A 19,687-nucleotide genomic window follows, 5' to 3' on the forward strand; every position below is an offset into this window, starting at 1 on the left:
ATCCAGTGGGATAAATGTCTTAACGCTTGTGGTGATTACTTTTGAATGGAACTACTTCACGGTCCTGTTGCGGCTGGTGTTCGGTTTTCAATTGACTGATCAGACGACCGTGAAACAAGCAAATAATCCTAATAAACATAGGTGAGACGCCCGCAAAATCACGCAGGGCTAACAGGGAATTAGGGGTTGTGGAAAGGGCCAAGGGAGTTGCGGTCGGATTCATTTCACAATTTTAATTTATTATCATTTTGTTCACAAATACACTTTTGAAAGAATTAAATTCGCATGAAGGCCTTCTAACAGATGCTTCAGAATACGTTCAAGTTTGAAAAGACATGACACAAGTTAAATTTACGAATAAGATAAATCGTATACATATTCGAGATCAGCAAGTGGACCGGCTGAAGGCCGCCGCATTAAATCTTCAAAATTCCAAATATATTATGATGATTACGTCCCACAATATTAAGTTGCTAACAGGGCTGATGACCCACAAGGTGCACAGAAACAGATAAAAAAATGGTTGAAATGGCTCTGAGCACTATGGGACTTAACTTCTGAGGTCATCAGTCCCCTAGAACTTAGAACTACTTAAACCTAACTAACCTAAGGATATCACACACATCCATGCCCGAGGCAGGATTCGAACCTGCGACCGTAGCGGTCACGCGGTTCCAGACAGAAGCGCCTAGAACCGCACGGCCACACCAGCCGGCAGGAAGAGATGAACAAACGCAATAAGATGGCTGAAGGCCGCGAAGTTAAAGTCTGCAAATTAAGGAAATGTATATTGCAACAATCGGTAAAACAGTATATGAAGTTTAAAAATTGCCTTTCGGAATATCAACGGTGGAAAGACAGTGGACCCGATAGCTGCTGGCAGGGCCTCTTCCACATCACGAACGAGACCCCTCGGCAAATGTACCGAGTGCACGCTCGCATTCTTTACCGCCTTGCCTGCTGTTTACTAGAGGGGCTCCATTGAACATTAGTCAGAAGCTTGTCGACGGTAGCCAATGCTGCTTCTAGCTGTTTACGGACAGCAGCCAATTTTCCTTGTTTCCGCTCACAACAAGCACGGTTCATAGCCGTATCGCAGTGTGTAAAAATAGATATATAATATATGAAACGGTGCTGCTGGGTTTGGAATGCACGTAGAATACAACGAAGAGAACAAAGAAACACTAAAAACTGCTCTACAGATTTCTGACTATGTCCTGAGACGGTAAACTCTTAAACAGAAATAAATTTCTCCACTTCACTTACCTATTACTAGAGACTCTACTTACCCGAAAGCTACTGCATGAGGTAAATATGGAAACTAGAATGCACTGGTCTACATTATATTCTATGTACCAGCACGAGGTTTACACTCAGTGGCGTGACGGGGCGGTCTGATGGAGGGAATATTGCACTAAGAAGCCGCCTTACACAAAGGTATGCACGCGAAAACAAAAATCTACACAGTGAAATATACAGATATAGTTCACTCCTTCGCAGAAGCACTTGAAAAAAACCACAAACTAACTAAATAACTGTGTATCAGGCAAGTACAGCTGCTGCTACCGCCGCTGGGGCGTGCACGCGGTTGGGCGTCTTCCGGTATTATTGTTGTTATACATTGTCCTCTACTCACCACTTTCGTTTGTACCTGCAATAGTCAACACACGGTGTGTAAGTCGAGCAGAGACGAATGTAGAATCATTCTATTGATGGTAAGGTGTGCAAATTGTTAGGTCATGAAGCCTGGCAACGATCGTTCTTAAAATTGCGACGATGATAAGCTCTTCGCGTGCAACAGTTGTGAGCGTCTATGGTAAGTGTGAGTTTTTTCTTTCGTGTTTGCTTCGGAGCTACCTTGGTCCCGAAATTACATTTGCTGCAACGGCTTGGACGGATGTACCCGTGGAAACGTGCGGCGCGCGAGACAAAAATGGTTCAGATGGCTCTGAGCACTATGGGACTTAACATCTGAGGTCATCAGTCTGCAACACTTAGAACTACTTAAACCTAACTAACCTAAGGACAGCACACACATCCATGCCCGAGGTAGGGTTCGAACCTGCGAGCGTAGCAGCAGCGTGGTTCCGGACTAAAGCGCCTAGAACCACTCGGCCACAGCAGCCGGCGAGTGAGACAAGTTATGCGACGTACTGGTGCACAGATTTAATAGGACACGTTTATTGGTGGACACAGACTATTTCTCTGCTCTTATGATCTATCAAATCAATCAAAATGGACGTCGTTATGACCTATGAGACACACGAGGGACGGTCAGGATTACAATACATCACATTATTCCCCACACTTGTGGCTACAAGACACTATTTTTCAACACCATCTCCGTTCAATGAGATGGTCTTATGCCAACTTACCAGAAGGGCCTGTAATGCCTGCATCGCACTACTCCACAGGTCGACGTCGGAGCCAACGTCTTGTTGCATTAATAAGCCCCTCGTCATCCACATACTGCTTCCAGAGGAGCCCATCTCTCATTGGGTCAAACAGATGGAATTGGGAAGGTGCGAGATGCGGATGTAGGGTGGATGAGGAAGATCAGTCGAAGTTTGGGAGGGGAGCCCCTCTCACGTGCACAGATCCGGCCGTAGTGGCCGAGCGGTTCTAGGCGTTCCAGTCAGCGCTGCTGCTACGGTCGCAGGTTTGAATTCTGCCTCGGGCATGGGTGTGTGTAACGTCCTTCGGTTAGTTAGGTTTAAGTAGTTCTAAGTTCTAGGGGACCAATGACCTCAGATATTAAGGCCCATAGTAATCAGATTCATTTGAACATGCGCAGACGTGTACTAGGCCTTGTGTTGTCGTGAAGAAGGAGAAATTCGTTGGCATTTTTGTAACGACGAACACGCTGAAGTCGTTTCTTCAGTTTCCTGAAGGGAGCACAATACATTTCAGAGCTGCTCGTCGCATCGTGAGGGAGGCCATCAACAGACTAACCTCTTCACAGTCCGTAAAGACCGTCCACGTGACTATACCGGGTGAGGGTGTGGCTTCGAACTTCGTCTTCGGAGGAGGAGTGGTTTAGCGCAACTCAATGTATCGCCGTTTTGTTTCCTGTTTGAAGTGACCAAACCACGTTTATGGCCTTTGAGAATGTCCGACAAAAATTTCTCACGACCAAGCTCGTAATGCGCCACCATCTCCGCACAGATGGTCCATCGTTGCTCTTTATGGTCTGCTGTTAGGCAGCTAGGAACCCAGCAGGTACACACATTTCAGTGTCCCAACAGGTGGTCAACTGTGTCAGCACTACCAGGAGAGGCGTTCAGATGTGCAGTGACGTGTTTGATTGTAATCCGTCGATAACCTCTAATGATAATGTCTACACGTTCGAAAACTACAGGAGTGGCAGCTGCGTACGGCCGTCCAGCACGTGGGACATAGGACAGGTCCACCCGACCTTGCTGCGATGATGACAGACGCCTCGCCCAACAGCTCATGTTGCTTTTGTTCACTGCCAGATCTCCGTAGACATCCCGCAAGCGCCTATGAAAGCGATGCTCTGGTATTCCGACAAAAGATGCTTAATGAGCGCTCCTCGGACATCACGAAAACAGCTGCTCTGTCACAAAGGGATCATGATTTCCAAAGCACACAAAGGCTGTCTACCAACTCACGCCATTTCTCGAGCGCCTAAGCAGCTCCATTAAATTATTCAATGGTTTCGCCTTGCAGATAGTCTGAATCAGGAGCAGAATGTAGACATTTTCATTAGCCACTTCCTACGCCCTTTTATGGCACTTCTGTAATGTGCTGCTTCACGGCGTTACTCTAAGAAGTTTCTCCACCTCAGTGTTTATAACATAGGCCATCATGTAGAAAATATTCTCTCGTAATATCAGCTGAGTGGGATTCATCAGCGCCCTTTAGGAGAGTTAGGGAAACCCCAGCCCATAATCTTGAGCCGAATAAAACTCCTTTCTGCCTGCAAACGGAAATTGGGTGAGGGCTGCAAAGCAAACAGGTATAGCATACATGGGCGACTTAGAAAATTGTGTGATAATGGTTGAAGGGCGGTGATCCACGAACAGTGAGAAAGTGTGGGACATCCAGGTCTCTTTACAGAACGTCGAGGTCGGAGACCTGCCTGCTTTGTAAGGCACGATAAGCGGCGATCTGTAACATATCTAACGACACAGTTCAATTCTGACGTAGGCACAAGTCTTCCGGAGCACACGCACATTGCTGAAAATGGGGCTTGCAGCAGAGTAAAGTGTTCACTAGTTGACCCAACGACATTGCCAATTACGATTGCAGTAGACGCGGGATCATTGATGTTGCACAATGTATCAAGGAAAATGTGTCGACTGGTAGTATGAATCATGTACCTTGTTATACCAGGTCGATTATCGTGTCGGGATTCGCCGTCATCCAGGTTAATGTGTTCTCGAAACATGCAATGCGGAGCGGCCTCTGGGAATAGGGAGGGAGGTGTCGTTATATAAGGGACACTTACCTAGGCTTCCATTGAGACCTTTGTTAATAGTCGAAGGTTCTTGAACAGCTGCAGACTACGTAAAGAATGTGGAGCACTTACGTGCCTTCATGTTTGATGTATTACCAGACAGTCATCTTGCCGCAGGATTCCTGCTGCTGTCACAAGACCAAAATCATGCTACAATGATTTGAGGGGGCGCATGTTAGTGGTGTCATATTGCCCTTTGTATGGTCCACAGCCGATGCTAATTATTTTGGGGAAGTCATTTTTCTTCTTTGTGAGGGTTTTGTTACAGCACAAACCTACAAGATATTAAAATACGTTACTTCAACATTTCAAATATGACTACAGATGGCGTGGTCAACGTTATAAAATGAAATGCATTTGGGAGTGCCGGCCGTCTCCAAACCTATTCATCTGTGATGTATTTCATCTTTCTGTCGTAACATTCAGAAAAATGTTCAAATGTGTGAGAAATATTATGGGACTTAACTGCTAAGGTCATCAGTGCCTACGCTTACACACTACGTAACCTAAATTATCCTAAGGACAAACACACACACCCATGCCCGAGGGAGGACTCCAACCTCCGCCGGGACCAGCCGCACAGTCCATGACTGCAGCGCCTCAGACTGTTCGGCTAATCCTGCGCGGCGTAACATTCATATTTGATACTTTGTTTACAATGTGCTGTAGCGTTCGAGACGTATTGGGTTTGAGGTGCTATCAGTAGAGGTATAGGCGTCACATTCTGCATCGGCGGACAGTGCCTGCTACCTCGCCTTGAGCAGTCGCGTGGGTGCCGATCCTGGCCGTAGAGGGGGTGGTTGTGCGCGCCCCTACCGGCCGCCTGTAGGCAACACGCAGAGCGCGCGCAGCGGCTGCCGGTTCCGGACCTGCGACGCTGCTGCGACAGGATGCTGTCTCCGAGCTATCTCGCGGCCGCCGTGGCGTCTGTGCTTCTCGTACTCGACCCGCCGTCGTCACACGCGAAATCTCTTGGCACTGGTGAGTGAGTCGCATTAAAAACTTATATCTATGTCTTCTTACCAGTGCCTGAATGCTAAATTACAGTTTTCCATGCATTACTATAGTATGAAAAATATTCAGTGTCTCTTTGGAAACTAGCAAGTTAAATTCACGACTGGTAAGTTGTACGCACGTTAAGAAGCACGTGTTTCAATTTCGTTAATTACGAAGTTGTTAAGTTCCCTTTTTCATCAAAAATGCAGGATTAATATATAGCAATGAAGCAGTTGTTGATTAATGCATGATCATTAAATAGATCCCACTGTGATGGAAAAATCTGCCAAGCCTTTCACTGTGGAATATAAATACTACTTATTCTCTGTAGATTACCATGTCGAGCTCCCTGTGCTTTCCGCATTAACCACAGTAGATGTCGCATTATCAGTTACAAATAATCAACGACACTGCTGTTAAGATATCAAGTACTATAAAGCGATAAACAGTCTTTCCTTAAGGGGCGATTGGGAGAGGAGAAGTGGAGGTGGGAGGGGGGGGGGGGGGGAGAGGATCGGACGACATCGCAATGTCTATTATGTTCATCAGCCAGTTCTTGTAGCAGTTGTTGATTTATTGTATTATATGAATCCAGGGTCTATCTGGCATAATCTTCAGTAAATGTGATGAAATAGCCTTCATACTTGAAATGAAAACTTTACAACAGAACTGCAGTGTAATTTTCTACGCTGAAGTATTTATAACCAACGTAATCTTTGTCTGTGTACAGCTATTAGCTATGTTAAATTTCTTTTTAACAACGGAAGCTAGGTTGACGACCAGCAATTATCCCATTATAAATATAAATAAAGCCATATTGACATTTCTCAGGAAGTTGTGAATATTTGTTTTTATAACTACACCTATAAACTGTTAAAAACAGTCGAATAAAAAGAAATTCCATAAAATTCTAAAGGTTCGGAGCCTTTCAAGCATGGTTCGTATTTTTAAGATACATGGGACACAAGACGATTGGCTCACATCATATGGATTCAGTAATTTGCTATTCGAACCCTTTATACCTTCTGCTGTCCTCTTTTCTTCTCTCTCTCTTCTTTTTTGTGTCGTGTGTCTCTTTCATGATTTGACAGTCATTATGTTGTTTTAATCTTGTTACCAGAAGCATTTTCACCTGCCATAGTTGTTAGTTAAACCTAAGTGTAGAAAGCCGTGTATGCCATCTATCTCTGAATTTAGTGAACTTGGGTCCCGTGTTTCATCGTGTTATAACGTTGCGTAATCTGTTTGCATCGTGTATCGTACCTCATGCGGCAGAGATTGGGAACTAGTTTGGTAATTAGTTAAACGACTGAGAGAAACACTGTGAAAGCACACTCGGGCTGGCCGGTGGCTAGACAAAGGGTCGTTATTCCGTCGCGCGGGTTCGCAGCGGGTCTGCTCACCTCGGTGCGAGCGAGCGTGCTACGTGTTGTCCTACACCTCCAGGTATTCCGTTGACTTCATTTGGTCGACAAAATATAAAGAAGCCGTGCGACAACGCAAGTGAGCTGTAGAGCAGCTGTCGAATGTAGTGGGACGATTAAAAATGTGATCCTTAAGCGCCATTTGGAATTCCGTAAAGGTAAAGCCTCCGGCACAAGGACCTCGTCCTCGGATGTTGAGCGTTCAGCGTGCCGAGCTTCTGGCATCATAGCGTGGAGAAAGTACGATTGGGAGTCTTTCCGAACGTGCAGAGAAATATCGAGCACCACACATATTATTGAACATATGTTTGAAGGTCGATCAGTGAGATGGAACAACGCCACCTGTGTCACATGCACGCCATCTCTCTGCAGTACAGACTCTGGAGACGCCATATTGGCTTTCAGTTGAACGCCCATATGTATGTATGTTAAAAATGGTTCAAATGGCTCTGAGCACTACGGACTCGACTGCTGTGGTCATTAGTCCCCTAGAACTTAGAACTACTTAAACCTAACTAACCTAAGGTCATCACACACATCCATGCCCGAGGCAGGATTCGAACCTGCGACCGTAGCAGTCGCACGGTTCCGGACTGCTCGCTTAGAACCGCGAGACCACCGCGGCCGGCTGTATGTATGTTACTGGCCAAACCAGATTTTAGGATGAACTAGTTAGATTTTACAATTTACATGCCTTAGGATAAACTGGTATGTCCTAATTAGGACTAATTTCACCTAATTTGTATCTTCAACAAGCTTTTCAGAGTAAATTGAATAAAGTAATAGATACACTCCTGGAAATGGAAAAAAGAACACATTGACACCGGTGTGTCAGACCCACCACACTTGCTGCGGACACTGCGAGAGGGCTGTACCAGCAATGATCACACGCACGGCACAGCGGTCACGCCAGGAATCGCGGTGTTGGCCGTCGAATGGCGCTAGCTGCGCAGCATTTGTGCACCGCCGCCGTCAGTGTCAGCCAGTTTGCCGTGGCATACGGAGCTCCATCGCAGTCTTTAACACTGGTAGCATGCCGCGACAGCGTGGACGTGAACCGTATGTGCAGTTGACGGACTTTGAGCGAGGGCGTATAGTGGGCATGCGGGAAGCCGGGTGGACGTACCGCCGAATTGCTCAACACGTGGGGCGTGAGGTCTCCACAGTACATCGATGTTGTCGCCAGTGGTCGGCGGAAGGTGCACGTGCCCGTCGACCTGGGACCGGACCGCAGCGACGCACGGATGCACGCCAAGACCGTAGGATACTACGCAGTGCCGTAGGGGACCGCACCGCCACTTCCCAGCAAATTAGGGACACTGTTGCTCCTGGGGTATCGGCGAGGACCATTCGCAACCGTCTCCATGAAGCTGGGCTACGGTCCCGCACACCGTTAGGCCGTCTTCCGCTCACGCCCCAACATCGTGCAGCCCGCCTCCAATGGTGTCGCGACAAGCGTGAATGGAGGGACGAATGGAGACGTGTCGTCTTCAGCGATGAGAGTCGCTTCTGCCTTGGTGCCATTGATGGTCGTATACGTGTTTGGCGCCGTGCAGGTGAGCGCCACAATCAGGACTGCATACGACCGAGGCACACAGGGCCAACACCCGGCATCATGGTGTGGGGAGCGATCTCCTACACTGGCCGTACACCTCTGGTGATCGTCGAGGGAACACTGAATAGTGCACGGTACATCCAAACCGTCATCGAACCCATCGTTCTACCATTCCTAGACCGGCAAGGGAACTTGCTGTTCCAACAGGACAATGCACGTCCGCATGTATCCCGTGCCACCCAACGTGCTCTAGAAGGTGTAAGTCAACTACCCTGGCCAGCAAGATCTCCGGATCTGTCCCCCATTGAGCATGTTTGGGACTGGATGAAGCGTCGTCTCACGCGGTCTGCACGTCCAGCACGAACGCTGGTCCAACTGAGGCGCCAGGTGGAAATGGCATGGCAAGCCGTTCCACAGGACTACATCCAGCATCTCTACGATCGTCTCCATGGGAGAATAGCAGCCTGCATTGCTGCGAAAGGTGGATATCCACTGTACTAGTGCCGACATTGTGCATGCTCTGTTGCCTGTGTCTATGTGCCTGTGGTTCTGTCAGTGTGATCATGTGATGTATCTGACTCCAGGAATGTGTCAATAAAGTTTCCCCTTCCTGGGACAATGAATTCACGGTGTTCTTATTTCAATTTCCAGGAGTGTATAAAATAGTCAATATGATTCATTTAAGTTATTTAGTAGCTAATCATTAAATTCCCATCTATCACTAGATCAACTTACTTATATCCATCCACAAAAATCAACTTATCGGCAATTTGCTTATTTACTTATTTTTGCAAGGTTTGCTTTGGTGGCACTTAGAATTACAGAGTACTTTGTTTTTCTTACAACTTCATTTGTTTGTTGTACAGTTTTTCATACAACTGGGTTATACGGAGTCTTGTCCTGATCCAACAGAAAGTTCTGTACCTCCCACATCTAAAAATTTCTCAATGCAGACGTCGAAATCAGTTCTATAAAAATAAAGAAGAAGTTAAAATAAATATTTCTAATATTTTATTACAAAAAATTATGGAAATTTTTAATAAAATTAAACATGCAATAATGTTTTTGAAGTACGCTATGTTTGGTGCCAGCTTTGTACAGGCCCTCATCAGTCTTTTGAAGTATTACTCCAATTATGTTTCGAAGGTCACCTCTGCCTTTATCTATATCTGGAAATGGTATGGTTGTCCTCAATGTCAGCTGGTGGATGAGATTTGTCAGAGGAAGCTTTCATTCTTTTAGCTTGGTTTCTTAAATTTTCTGTCGCAATTTTTCTAGCATTTTGAATGTCGTTTGTGTCAATTTTCAAAATGTTATCATAATCACTGTATCACTGTCTTCGTACTGTTCAGTATTGCTGTCACATCCGATTGCCTTCTTTAGGTCATCTTCATCCTAAATATCATTTATGATTGCAGTTGTTTCAAAGAAAATGTAAAAAGGACAAATCATGTAATATTTCAGGACACCCACTGAAGATGCCTTACAAAAAAAGGCGAAACGCGTCTGGGTGCATAAATAAAAATAAAAATCTCGATGTGCAGCATGCAAAAGGCATTTTCTTTGAAACAACTGCAATTTATATATAGCTGCTGCGAAAATGACCACTACAAGAAATGTGTCATTTATGATTTCTTGAGGCAACGAGGCAGTGGAATAACCTACTCTAGGTTCGATTCAGAATAACGCTTTGTAAGGTGATTGTTTTATGCCAGAGTGGTAAGCTGGATTTTTCATGAATTGGCCATACCTTAATCCTTCCTACCACTTCGTCGATTTGTTGTCCTTTAACCAAGAGCTTATCGTATTTTCCATGTCTTGGTTGGCACGTTCAACAGAGCCCTGACTTCGGCTGTGCCTTGGTTTTCCACGCACAATTTTCAGTTCTGACCAAAGCTTTGAGAGTTCACTTATAACATTTTTGACAAATTTCTCTGCCATTATCAGATCGATGAATGCAGAGCGCCCCTACAGTTAGGAATATGTCATTTAAATGATAAGCCACATCTTCATCCCTCTTTGATTGTAACGCACGAAGGAGAACAAATTTTGTGAGATGGTCTTGGTAAACTAGAATGAATTTTAAATTCACGTCTGGTTGTGTTTGGAAATCAGTCAAATCGACTTGCCATCTGCTATTCATTTCCAAATGGAGAGTTGGCTTTGAAACTAGCCCTCTTTCTTTTTTTGTTTCCTTTTGTTGACCAACATCATACGTTTATAAATAGAGGCATATCATTTCCTTGTAATATTGGCATATTTTTTTGATGTCTCGGCTAACATCTTATCGCGACCACCACGACCCACAGCTACATAAGCTGTGTCAGTCACATCAGCTGGAACAAAGTATTTTACTTTCCCTTCACACCGTGTAATGAGTTTTTTCACATCACCAATTTTCAAAACAGCAGATCGTTTCAGTATTCCTTCTGTAATGATGTTCTTTTTTCCAACTTTTCCGCGTCTTCTACTTGTTTAACCAAATCAGCATATTCGTCTACTGTTAACACGTTATAAATAGAAGACCTTTGTTTTCGCTTTGCAAAATTTCCTCCAGAAACTTTTCTCTCCCTAGCTTTTGATTGGGTTGTTTACTACACGCGGGCTCATCCATGATGAAACACCTCACAATAATTATGCTAGGATTATAATAAAATCTTTTGAAGACAACCAGCAAGTTAACACGCGCACTTGTCAATGCAAAATACCGTTCAGAACAAAGAACAGTACGAGCGAAGAGCGGTTGAGAGGCGCGAGGGGCGAGCCAGAGATGATTCGGGGATTCCCTGTTCGTACAGGCAGCGACATGCGTTCCGACTAGGCAAATTTAGTTCCAACTAGGACGTACCAGTTTATCCTAAAGCATGTAAATTCTAACAAGGATAAACTGATTCGACCTAGGCTAAACTGTTTTATCCTATCGGTAACAAGGATTCTACTGCTGAATAAGAACAGTTAACAAGTAAGATTAGCAATAGAATTTTTTTTATAAGTGAGGATGATAAATGATTTTTATCTTATATGCAGAACTATTTTCTAAATTTGTATCGCCGTTTTTGTAATGGAACTTGTATAAGCCCATGTCCTTATTGACTAGACGTGGTAGTTTCCTTTTTGCCTTATAATATGGGCATGGATATTGAAGTTCTTATTTACGTGCATTACAGACAGAATAACTTGACTAGCATATGGACAAGGGAGCAAATGTGCCTTTTAACAGAGATAACGTAGGACTTTACGCCCGTCCATTCTGTAAACAGTTTGGTGTGCGACAGCCGACAACTGCCGCTGGCGCACGCTGCGATCGCCTATACCACGCTGAGAATACGTACCGTATGCACAAGTTGCATCGTTTCTCAGCGTTCAGCAGCGCGTTGAACTCGGCACACTAAACATTCAAGTTCAAGGCACTGTCCTAAAACCAGTGACTTATGACTGAAATCTTTTCCTCAAGTGATATCACAAAACATTTCAATACTATTCCTAACAGACACGAGTACACAGGAGAACAACTAAAATAGGGTTGGCTTCTGAACTGGAACAGTATTTTCGTAATTGATATATTTTGGTGCGAAAGGCTGTGTACTAAATGAGATACAGGCAGAGAACAGAGGGAGTATCTCAGAGCAACGTTAGCAGGGGAAGATGTGAAGAACGTTCCTGAAGACCCGCAGCAATTGACCTACTTACAGGCCACTTTTCCAGGTGTTTACGCTGAAGTCCATGTACTCAAATGAAGTTCTCGTAGATGTTGCCAGGATCAACAGCAATGGACAGAATGCTGCGCACGACACGGAATGACGTCAGATACCTCGGAGTTTAATCGCAATAGAGGTGCTAATGTAACTGGCTAACCTCTTTTGATGCTAGTCAATTGTCAGGATGAGCATTACTGCAAAGGGCATTTGATTCTAAAGCATTATGTCAGGGTGATAAACATTAAATAAATTACTTTTTCTCTCTTAACAACATGTGGGCAGGGGGGGGGGGGGGGATTCTTCCTTGGCTTGGGTATGAGGTAGAATGAAACAGCATTTTTCCATAAGATAACTCTTATTGAGAGATTTGTACAATGCTTTCCTTACTGGATAGTTCTGGCTGGGAGAGTGGCAGCTGTGTCGTTTGTGAAGCCTTCTGCTGCGTGAGCGTCGTCGTCTGATAACACCTGGCGGTGTGTATCTCGTGTCGCTGTTTCGCCTAGTTGACTGGAGACGCGCATAAGGTAGCCCGTTTAATGATTGAGAACGAAGTCGTGAATCGGATGGTGATACCTTGGATGTGGCGTCCCAGTGCTTCTCTTCTCTATGCGGCCGCGTGTGTCAGTGTTGTGCGTCGGCCAGTGGAGTGGCGCGGCGGGGGAAGACCAGTGTCCCGGACTCGAGCAACGGACTCCAGCTTGCCAGCCTTCAGCTATCAGATCTTCATCACCAGCTCACAGGTGCCTGCTGATGTGAGGCCATCTCCTTCCCGTCCTCATGAGTCTCTCGGGTACGTAAAAATCAGTCTGCAAATACCTTCTAACTTCGGTTTTCTGGTGGCAAGGCTGCTGCTTGTTACTTCAGTTCCCTGGAGGTGAACGACTTCACTGACATTACCTCTTCTGTCACATTGAAAAGCTTCTTGAAGAATCTTATTAATGTCGGTCATTGGCTCTTGGAATGTAGGCGAGGGCCTTTGATCACATGTGACAATTGAGGAACACGTGAGCCAGTCGGGCGATGCCCTGACGACTGAATCGACAGCTTCCGCTTAAGTGCGGAGGGAGATGGCTTGTCCTGAACGTGCTGACTTGCTAGCACCGGCCGTTGCCACTGCTTCTCTGCCAGCTGTATGCCGGTGTGTAACTCTTCTAAACTAAACTAAGTTTTTCATTTATTTTCTAATTTCTACTTCACTTTACATTGATTTCACTAATTTATTTACCTATCTTAAGTACCACTCAATACTACAGAAAAGTGTGTCATTCAACTTTTCGGTGTCTGACAGCCATAACAACACTAAACACAATTACAACATCTAAGCAGCTGTAGAACGATAACCATGCCCTGGTTATGCTGTACAAAGAAACACCATTCCATGCGAATACCTGAAATCATCACATAGCAAAAGGTCGAAGGTTCAAATGGCTCCAAGCACTATGGGACTTAACATCTGAGGTAATCAGTCTCCTAGACTTAGAACTACTTCAACCCAACCAACCGAAGAACATCACACACATCCATGCCGGAGGCAGGATTCGAACCTGCGACAACAGAAATAGTGCGGTTCCGGATTGAAGTTCCTAGAACCGCTCGGTCACCGCAGCTGGCAAGGTCGAAGGACTCCTTGAAAGTAGAAGATCTACAATCGGAATCACTGGAGGCCACATCGGTAAAATGTTTTTCGGAAACAGGAAGCCTGTGGATCAGCAACATTTGGAGAGGAGTCTGGCGTCTAATTCCATGTGATCATGCCCACTTTCCCGGACAGCCTACTACAACTCTTCAGTGCTTCCAATATCTTAACTCCACCATAGTATGAATCGTTTACATTACCTGCACCGAACTTGCCATGCTATAAACGAAACGTCAGCGGCACTTAGTGACCTTAAAAACGCTTTTCGGTGAATTGACTGGCTTTCATTTGACTCTACTGAATTACAACTGAGGATCAAAAACGACACATCGGTACATCGAATATAACCATCATGCGATAAATGTTATTAACATCTCACTCCAGCAGAAGTTCAAAAGTTGGTGTTGTGTCAAAAAACTGTTTCGAATTACTTACGAGAATACGGATAAAGAGCGTGCCTGTATTTATTCCAGGCTACCGCAATTGTGCACTTGTTGAGGTACCGCCTTCAGGTACTTGGAAATAACTGAGACAATGGTGGTTGTTCTAGTCTTACGGATCATGGCCATGACGCTTTTCCTCTGGGACTATACAATAGCCAGCGCAGAATATAAGTACTCCTAACTTCCATTGTAACGGGCAAAGGATGGACGGAGAGCTTCTCGGTCTTGTGCTTCAATAAGCTCACAGTTCTCGGTACGGCTATTTCTCGCTGTTTCGCGGAACACAAATTCATTCAAGTACGTGCCACCAACGCTAACTTCTAAGAGATGAATTTGGCTTTAGATAGCACAAAGAAACAAGTATTTTTTACCTTGGGATTATGTTAAAAAATATTTGTTACATTTTTAACGGAAACGCTTCCATTTGCGAGTTCCGTGTGGAAATTTTTATTAGTTAAAACTGTAAGAACGTGATGCTCCGGTAATATATGCTGCAATGACACGTCCTATTAGTGCATTGTCTTTCGTTGTATCATAGCACGTACACAACTAGCGACAGAAAATATCAGTTTCGACTGCGAATTATTCATCTACCTACATCTGCGCACCTAACGGTGTGTGGCGGAGGGTACTTCTAGTACGACTAACTGTATCCAGTTCAACGTTCCACTCGCATATCGGGTGTAGGCATAAGGATTCACAGTAAATTCACAGTTTTAGTTTTAATTTCTCGGATTTTCTCGTCTTGGTCACTTTGTGTGGTGTATGTGGGAGGAAGTAATACGTTTTTCGACTCTTCCAGGAAAGTGCTCACTCAGAATTTCAATAGTTAGGTAGGGTTGATGTTATGAAACGTTCGGAACTTAGAAATGTTTTCTAAAATACGATATTTAAAGATACTATACTGAAAATATGGATAACCCCCACTCCCCACACACGCATACAAGTACATACGCCCGTGCGCACCCGCGAAATCACGCGCGCGCGCTCGCGCGCGCGCGCACACACACACACACACACACACACACACACGCACACACAGAAACATAACCATTGTATAACCTTAGACTTGCTAAGAATTTATAGTATTTTGTGACAAAAACAGGTGAATGATGTTGCGCTTAGGTTTTGTGTAACTGAATGCAAAAGCATAGACAAGAATTATCATACCATAACGCGTAATTTGGAACAGAGGTATAATTCATACGACTAGTAAGTGTGACTGAGGCTTCACAAGAAAAGAAAAACAGATAGTTTGAATCAGGATCGTCGGCGTAGTCTGTTACGAGCAGAATATTAGTTTAAATGAGTTAGTTGTCGTCATACTCTGGTATGTGACAGTTTTCGTATCAGGCCGTTCTAAAGGCCAAGAAACAATATTGTAAGGTGCTATTTTTCACAGGGTAACATTAAACATTTTCGAAACATCGCGGAGCAAGTCGCGAAATTAATTTATTTATTGCCCTACTACAATATCATTTGTTCTCTGAAGATAGCTGAACCGTCTCTTAAATCCAAATTGCCATCCGAATAAGACATGATAACAGATATGGAATTTTCAGGCCAATACATTAAGTAATGAAAATGTTATATTTTCTTCGATAACATTTGCAACAAGTAGTCACTTATAATTTGCAGGTCAGTTGTGTATGTAATTTTCGAAATGTACATGAAAACAGTATCTGAGCGTGGAGCACCGTGGCAAAGTACACTCGTCTCATTCGTGACGACCAAATTTTGGTCTCTTTGTTTCCCTAGGTTTCTTGAGTCAAATACTTTCTGTCGACTTAAGTATCTATGCTATCCAAATCCGAACTTGTGCTCCCTCGCTAATGACTTTCTCGTTGAAGTGAACTTCAGTCTACCTCCCTTCTTTTTTGAAACCATCATTTCGAATAGCTTTTGAATTTATTATTTCTGTGCCTTTTATAAAAGGATAATATTTCACATAACATGGTGATGCATCACCATCTGGTTTTGAATTTGTTAATATGCTCCCGATTACATAAGCGCACATAAATAAATGCTTGTGATGATTCACTTGGGACAGACAAACAAGAACACTTCAGTATTGCACAAAGAAATTATAGAATTTGAAAGAATTTACATAAAAGCATTGCGTGACAGTTAGTTTGTAAGCTTGTAGCTAATGTCTCTGAAAGTAATATCTAGAACTCGTAAAGAAATAACCGCTGATTTGCACGGATACACTTAATATTTTACTATAGATGAAAAAACGCGTTTTCAAGAATAATTAGTTTCTAGCTTCCCTGATATTCCTTCTTGGATGACTTTCTTTGCTGATGAACTATTACTGAACATCATTGCACTGGCAGTAAGCACTGATGTAATTCGGGTATCATTCGTGCATGCTTCTTCTAAAACGTAAACAGAAATACTAAGATATTTTACGAAATTATGGTGAATTTAGGAAATTATGATGAATTGAAGAATAATGTGAATTTATCGCCAGCTACAGAGGCAGTAACGCTTCTATGCCCTCAGTGAAGGAAGTACCTTATGGATAGAGTTGACGAAAACTATTAGTTCTTTCAGTACAATGGCATCAAAACGTATTGTGTGTCGTCAATATGGGAAAGTAGGACACCGCTAATTATAAACATGGTGTTTCTAAATTCTAATCACGAAATTCTAAGACGGGTTGAGGGAACACAGCGACTGAATACCTCTAGAAATTGGTTGCTATTCATACAATTAGCTACCAAGCTTTCTGTAAATTTCCTAGCAGTAAGATGAATGTAGAAACAGCCTCTAAAGGTAGAGAACTTTACACGTGTACATGAATCATCGTCACGACGTATCGATAAAATTTGAGACTAGTTAATGTATTAGTTACTTAATATAATTGATATTTACACGTGTGCGTTCATGCTATCTGACTATAGATGCTTATAGAACAAGTCTTATACGCAGACCTATGACCTCTCTGGTCAGCCACCAGTGTCCATCTATAGGCAGCCTCATTATGTGGCACTTATACTGATACGTGCATGTTCGTAAGGAACTGATATTTCTTTTCATGTGGGTAGCTATACGAGCTTTCGTGAGTTGACCACATGCTACGAAGAAACTGACCGTATATCCGAAGCATGAACTTGTGGTGTGGACCCAATATAAGGTCGCTACATCTGTTACATCTACATCTACATTTATACTCTGCAAGCCACCCAACGGTGTGTGGCGGATTCTCCACTGTGTAGAAGGCAGCTGAGCTACTTGGGGGACGAACGGCTAGTTTAGCAGCCAATGTGGTCTGCACTACACATTTTATGTTAGAATGGCACTTCGGTCTACTATTTTGGTGTCGCTGTTGACGCAAAGGGCAGTGCGTCATTTGGGGAATAAGTGACTAGTAGAGGACCATAACTAGTAGAGACTAAGCGAAGGAGTTGCTCCTTCCACCCACTGGAGCAGACTGATGTTCTGTTAACGTAGCTATGTGATTGAGACTAAAGCATGATTTCCTTACTGGGAATTGGGATCCGCCACTGTAGAATGCTTCTGACGTACGAGAATTTCAACACCACGTTATAGAAGAGTGCTTCTACTTCGCACATATTATTCACCTTTTTATGTACTTTTTACTCGTCTCATTTATGAATTATTACCTATTTTATTACTTTTATCATATTTTGACAAATGTTCATACAGTCACTGTGTATTAAATAAGATCCGGTGGTGATGACACTGTTGTTCATCCGTTATCCTAGTAACAACATCAATCTCTATATAAGCTGAGGTGACAAAAGCCATGGGATACCTCCTAATATCTTGTCGAACCTCCTTTTAACGGGCGTAGTGCAGTAACTTGACGTGGTATGGGCTCCTCAAGTCGTTGGAAGACCCTTACAGAAATACTGAGCCATGCTGGCTCAACAGCCGTCCGTAATAGCTAAAGCGCTTCCAGTGCAGGATTTTGTTCACGAACTGACTTTTCGATTATGTCGATAAACGTTCAGCGGGATTAATGCTGGGTAAAAACAATGTGTTGAAATGTGTGTTAAATCTTGTGGGACTGAACTACTAAGATCATCAGTCTCCAAGCTTAAACACTACTTCACCTATATTGTCCTAATGACAAACACACACACCCATGCCCGAGGGAGGACTCGAACCTCTGCTGGGACCAGCCGCACAGTCTATGACTACAGTGCCTTAGACCGTAATGTTGGGTGAACTGGAGGGCCAAATCATTCGGTAGAACTGTCCAGAATGTTCTTCAAACCAATCGTGAACAATTGTGGCCCAGTGACATAGCTCAATGTCATCCATAAAAATTCCGTCGGTGTTTGGGACGTCCACGAATGGTTGCAAATATTCTCCACGTAGCCGACCATAACCATTTTCAGTCAGTGACGCGTTCAGCTGGGCCAGAGGGCCTTGTCCATTTCGTGTAAACACAGCAAATACCATTATGGACCAGCTGGCAGCTTGCACAGTGCCTTGTTGACAACTTCGGGCCATGGCTTTGTGTGGTCTGAGCCACACCCCAATCGTATCATCGACTCTTACCAACTGAAATCGGGTCTCATCTTACCAGGTGAGGATTCTCCAGTCGTTTGGCATACAGACCATATGGTCACGAGCCCAGGAGAGGCGCTGCGGGTGATGTCGTGCTGTTAGCAAAGGCACTCGCGTCGGTCATCTGCTACCATAACCCATTAATACCACATATCGGCGGACTGTTCTATCGAATGCATTTGTCGTACGTCTCACATCGATTTCTGCGGTTATTTCAAGCAATGTTGCTACTGTGTTAATACTGACAGCTGTAAGCAAACGCCGCTGTTCTCGGTCGTTAAATAAAGGCCGTCGACCATTGCGCTGACTGTAATGAGAGATAGTGGCTGAAATTTAGCATTCTCGGCACTCTCTTAACACTGTGTATCACGGAATACTGGATTCCCTAACTACAACTGAAATGGAATGGCCCATGTCTCTAACTCCAACTGCTATTCCGAGTTCTAAGTCTGTTAATTCCTGTCGTGCGGTTGTAATCACGTCGGAGACCTTCTCAAACGAATCACCTGAGTCCATATACTACCGTCACCTGCATGTGTGCATATCACTATCCCATGACTTTTGTCAGCTCAATGTATTTGTGGTTGGAAGGATGTGTGTAAAACTGCACATACTACTTTCGAAGATTTGATTCTGCTGCAATCTTAGGATTTTTCCCGTGGCAATATCCTAGACAATGGATATGGAAAACAAATCCGACTCCCAGATATTCGATGTCTTCATTGAATGATATGTCCTCCTCATTATTCGTTTGTTGGGCCAAATCACGGTGATTCTAAATGTAACCTTCGGATGGTTGGCAGATTACTTTGCTTGAGTACGTGTTGCCCAGTTTTAAACGGTAACATGTATAGCAAGGAAAAATAATTTTGTAATAAAATGTTGATGTACGTCATTGTTTTCCTGTAAGCGT

At 44.0% G+C, this 19,687-nt stretch overlaps 1 protein-coding gene across 2 annotated transcripts in view; it reads left to right on the forward strand.

The window, feature by feature from the left end:
• The first annotated feature begins 5,312 nt into the window (after positions 1–5,312).
• The window catches only part of LOC126269938 (fibulin-1-like), a 61,493-nt gene continuing 47,118 nt past the window's right edge, over positions 5,313–19,687 (forward strand). Inside the window, exon 1 of one of the 2 annotated variants that reach the window (XM_049974030.1) lies at positions 5,313–5,461. In XM_049974030.1, coding sequence (XP_049829987.1) covers positions 5,371–5,461 — 91 coding nt within the window. In that variant the 5' untranslated portion in view covers positions 5,313–5,370. The remainder of the gene's footprint in view (positions 5,462–19,687) is intronic. The other variant, XM_049974031.1, reaches the window with a different exon arrangement.

This window comes from Schistocerca gregaria, chromosome 1 (assembly GCF_023897955.1).
Source record: "Schistocerca gregaria isolate iqSchGreg1 chromosome 1, iqSchGreg1.2, whole genome shotgun sequence".
Taxonomy (NCBI): domain Eukaryota; kingdom Metazoa; phylum Arthropoda; class Insecta; order Orthoptera; family Acrididae; genus Schistocerca; species Schistocerca gregaria.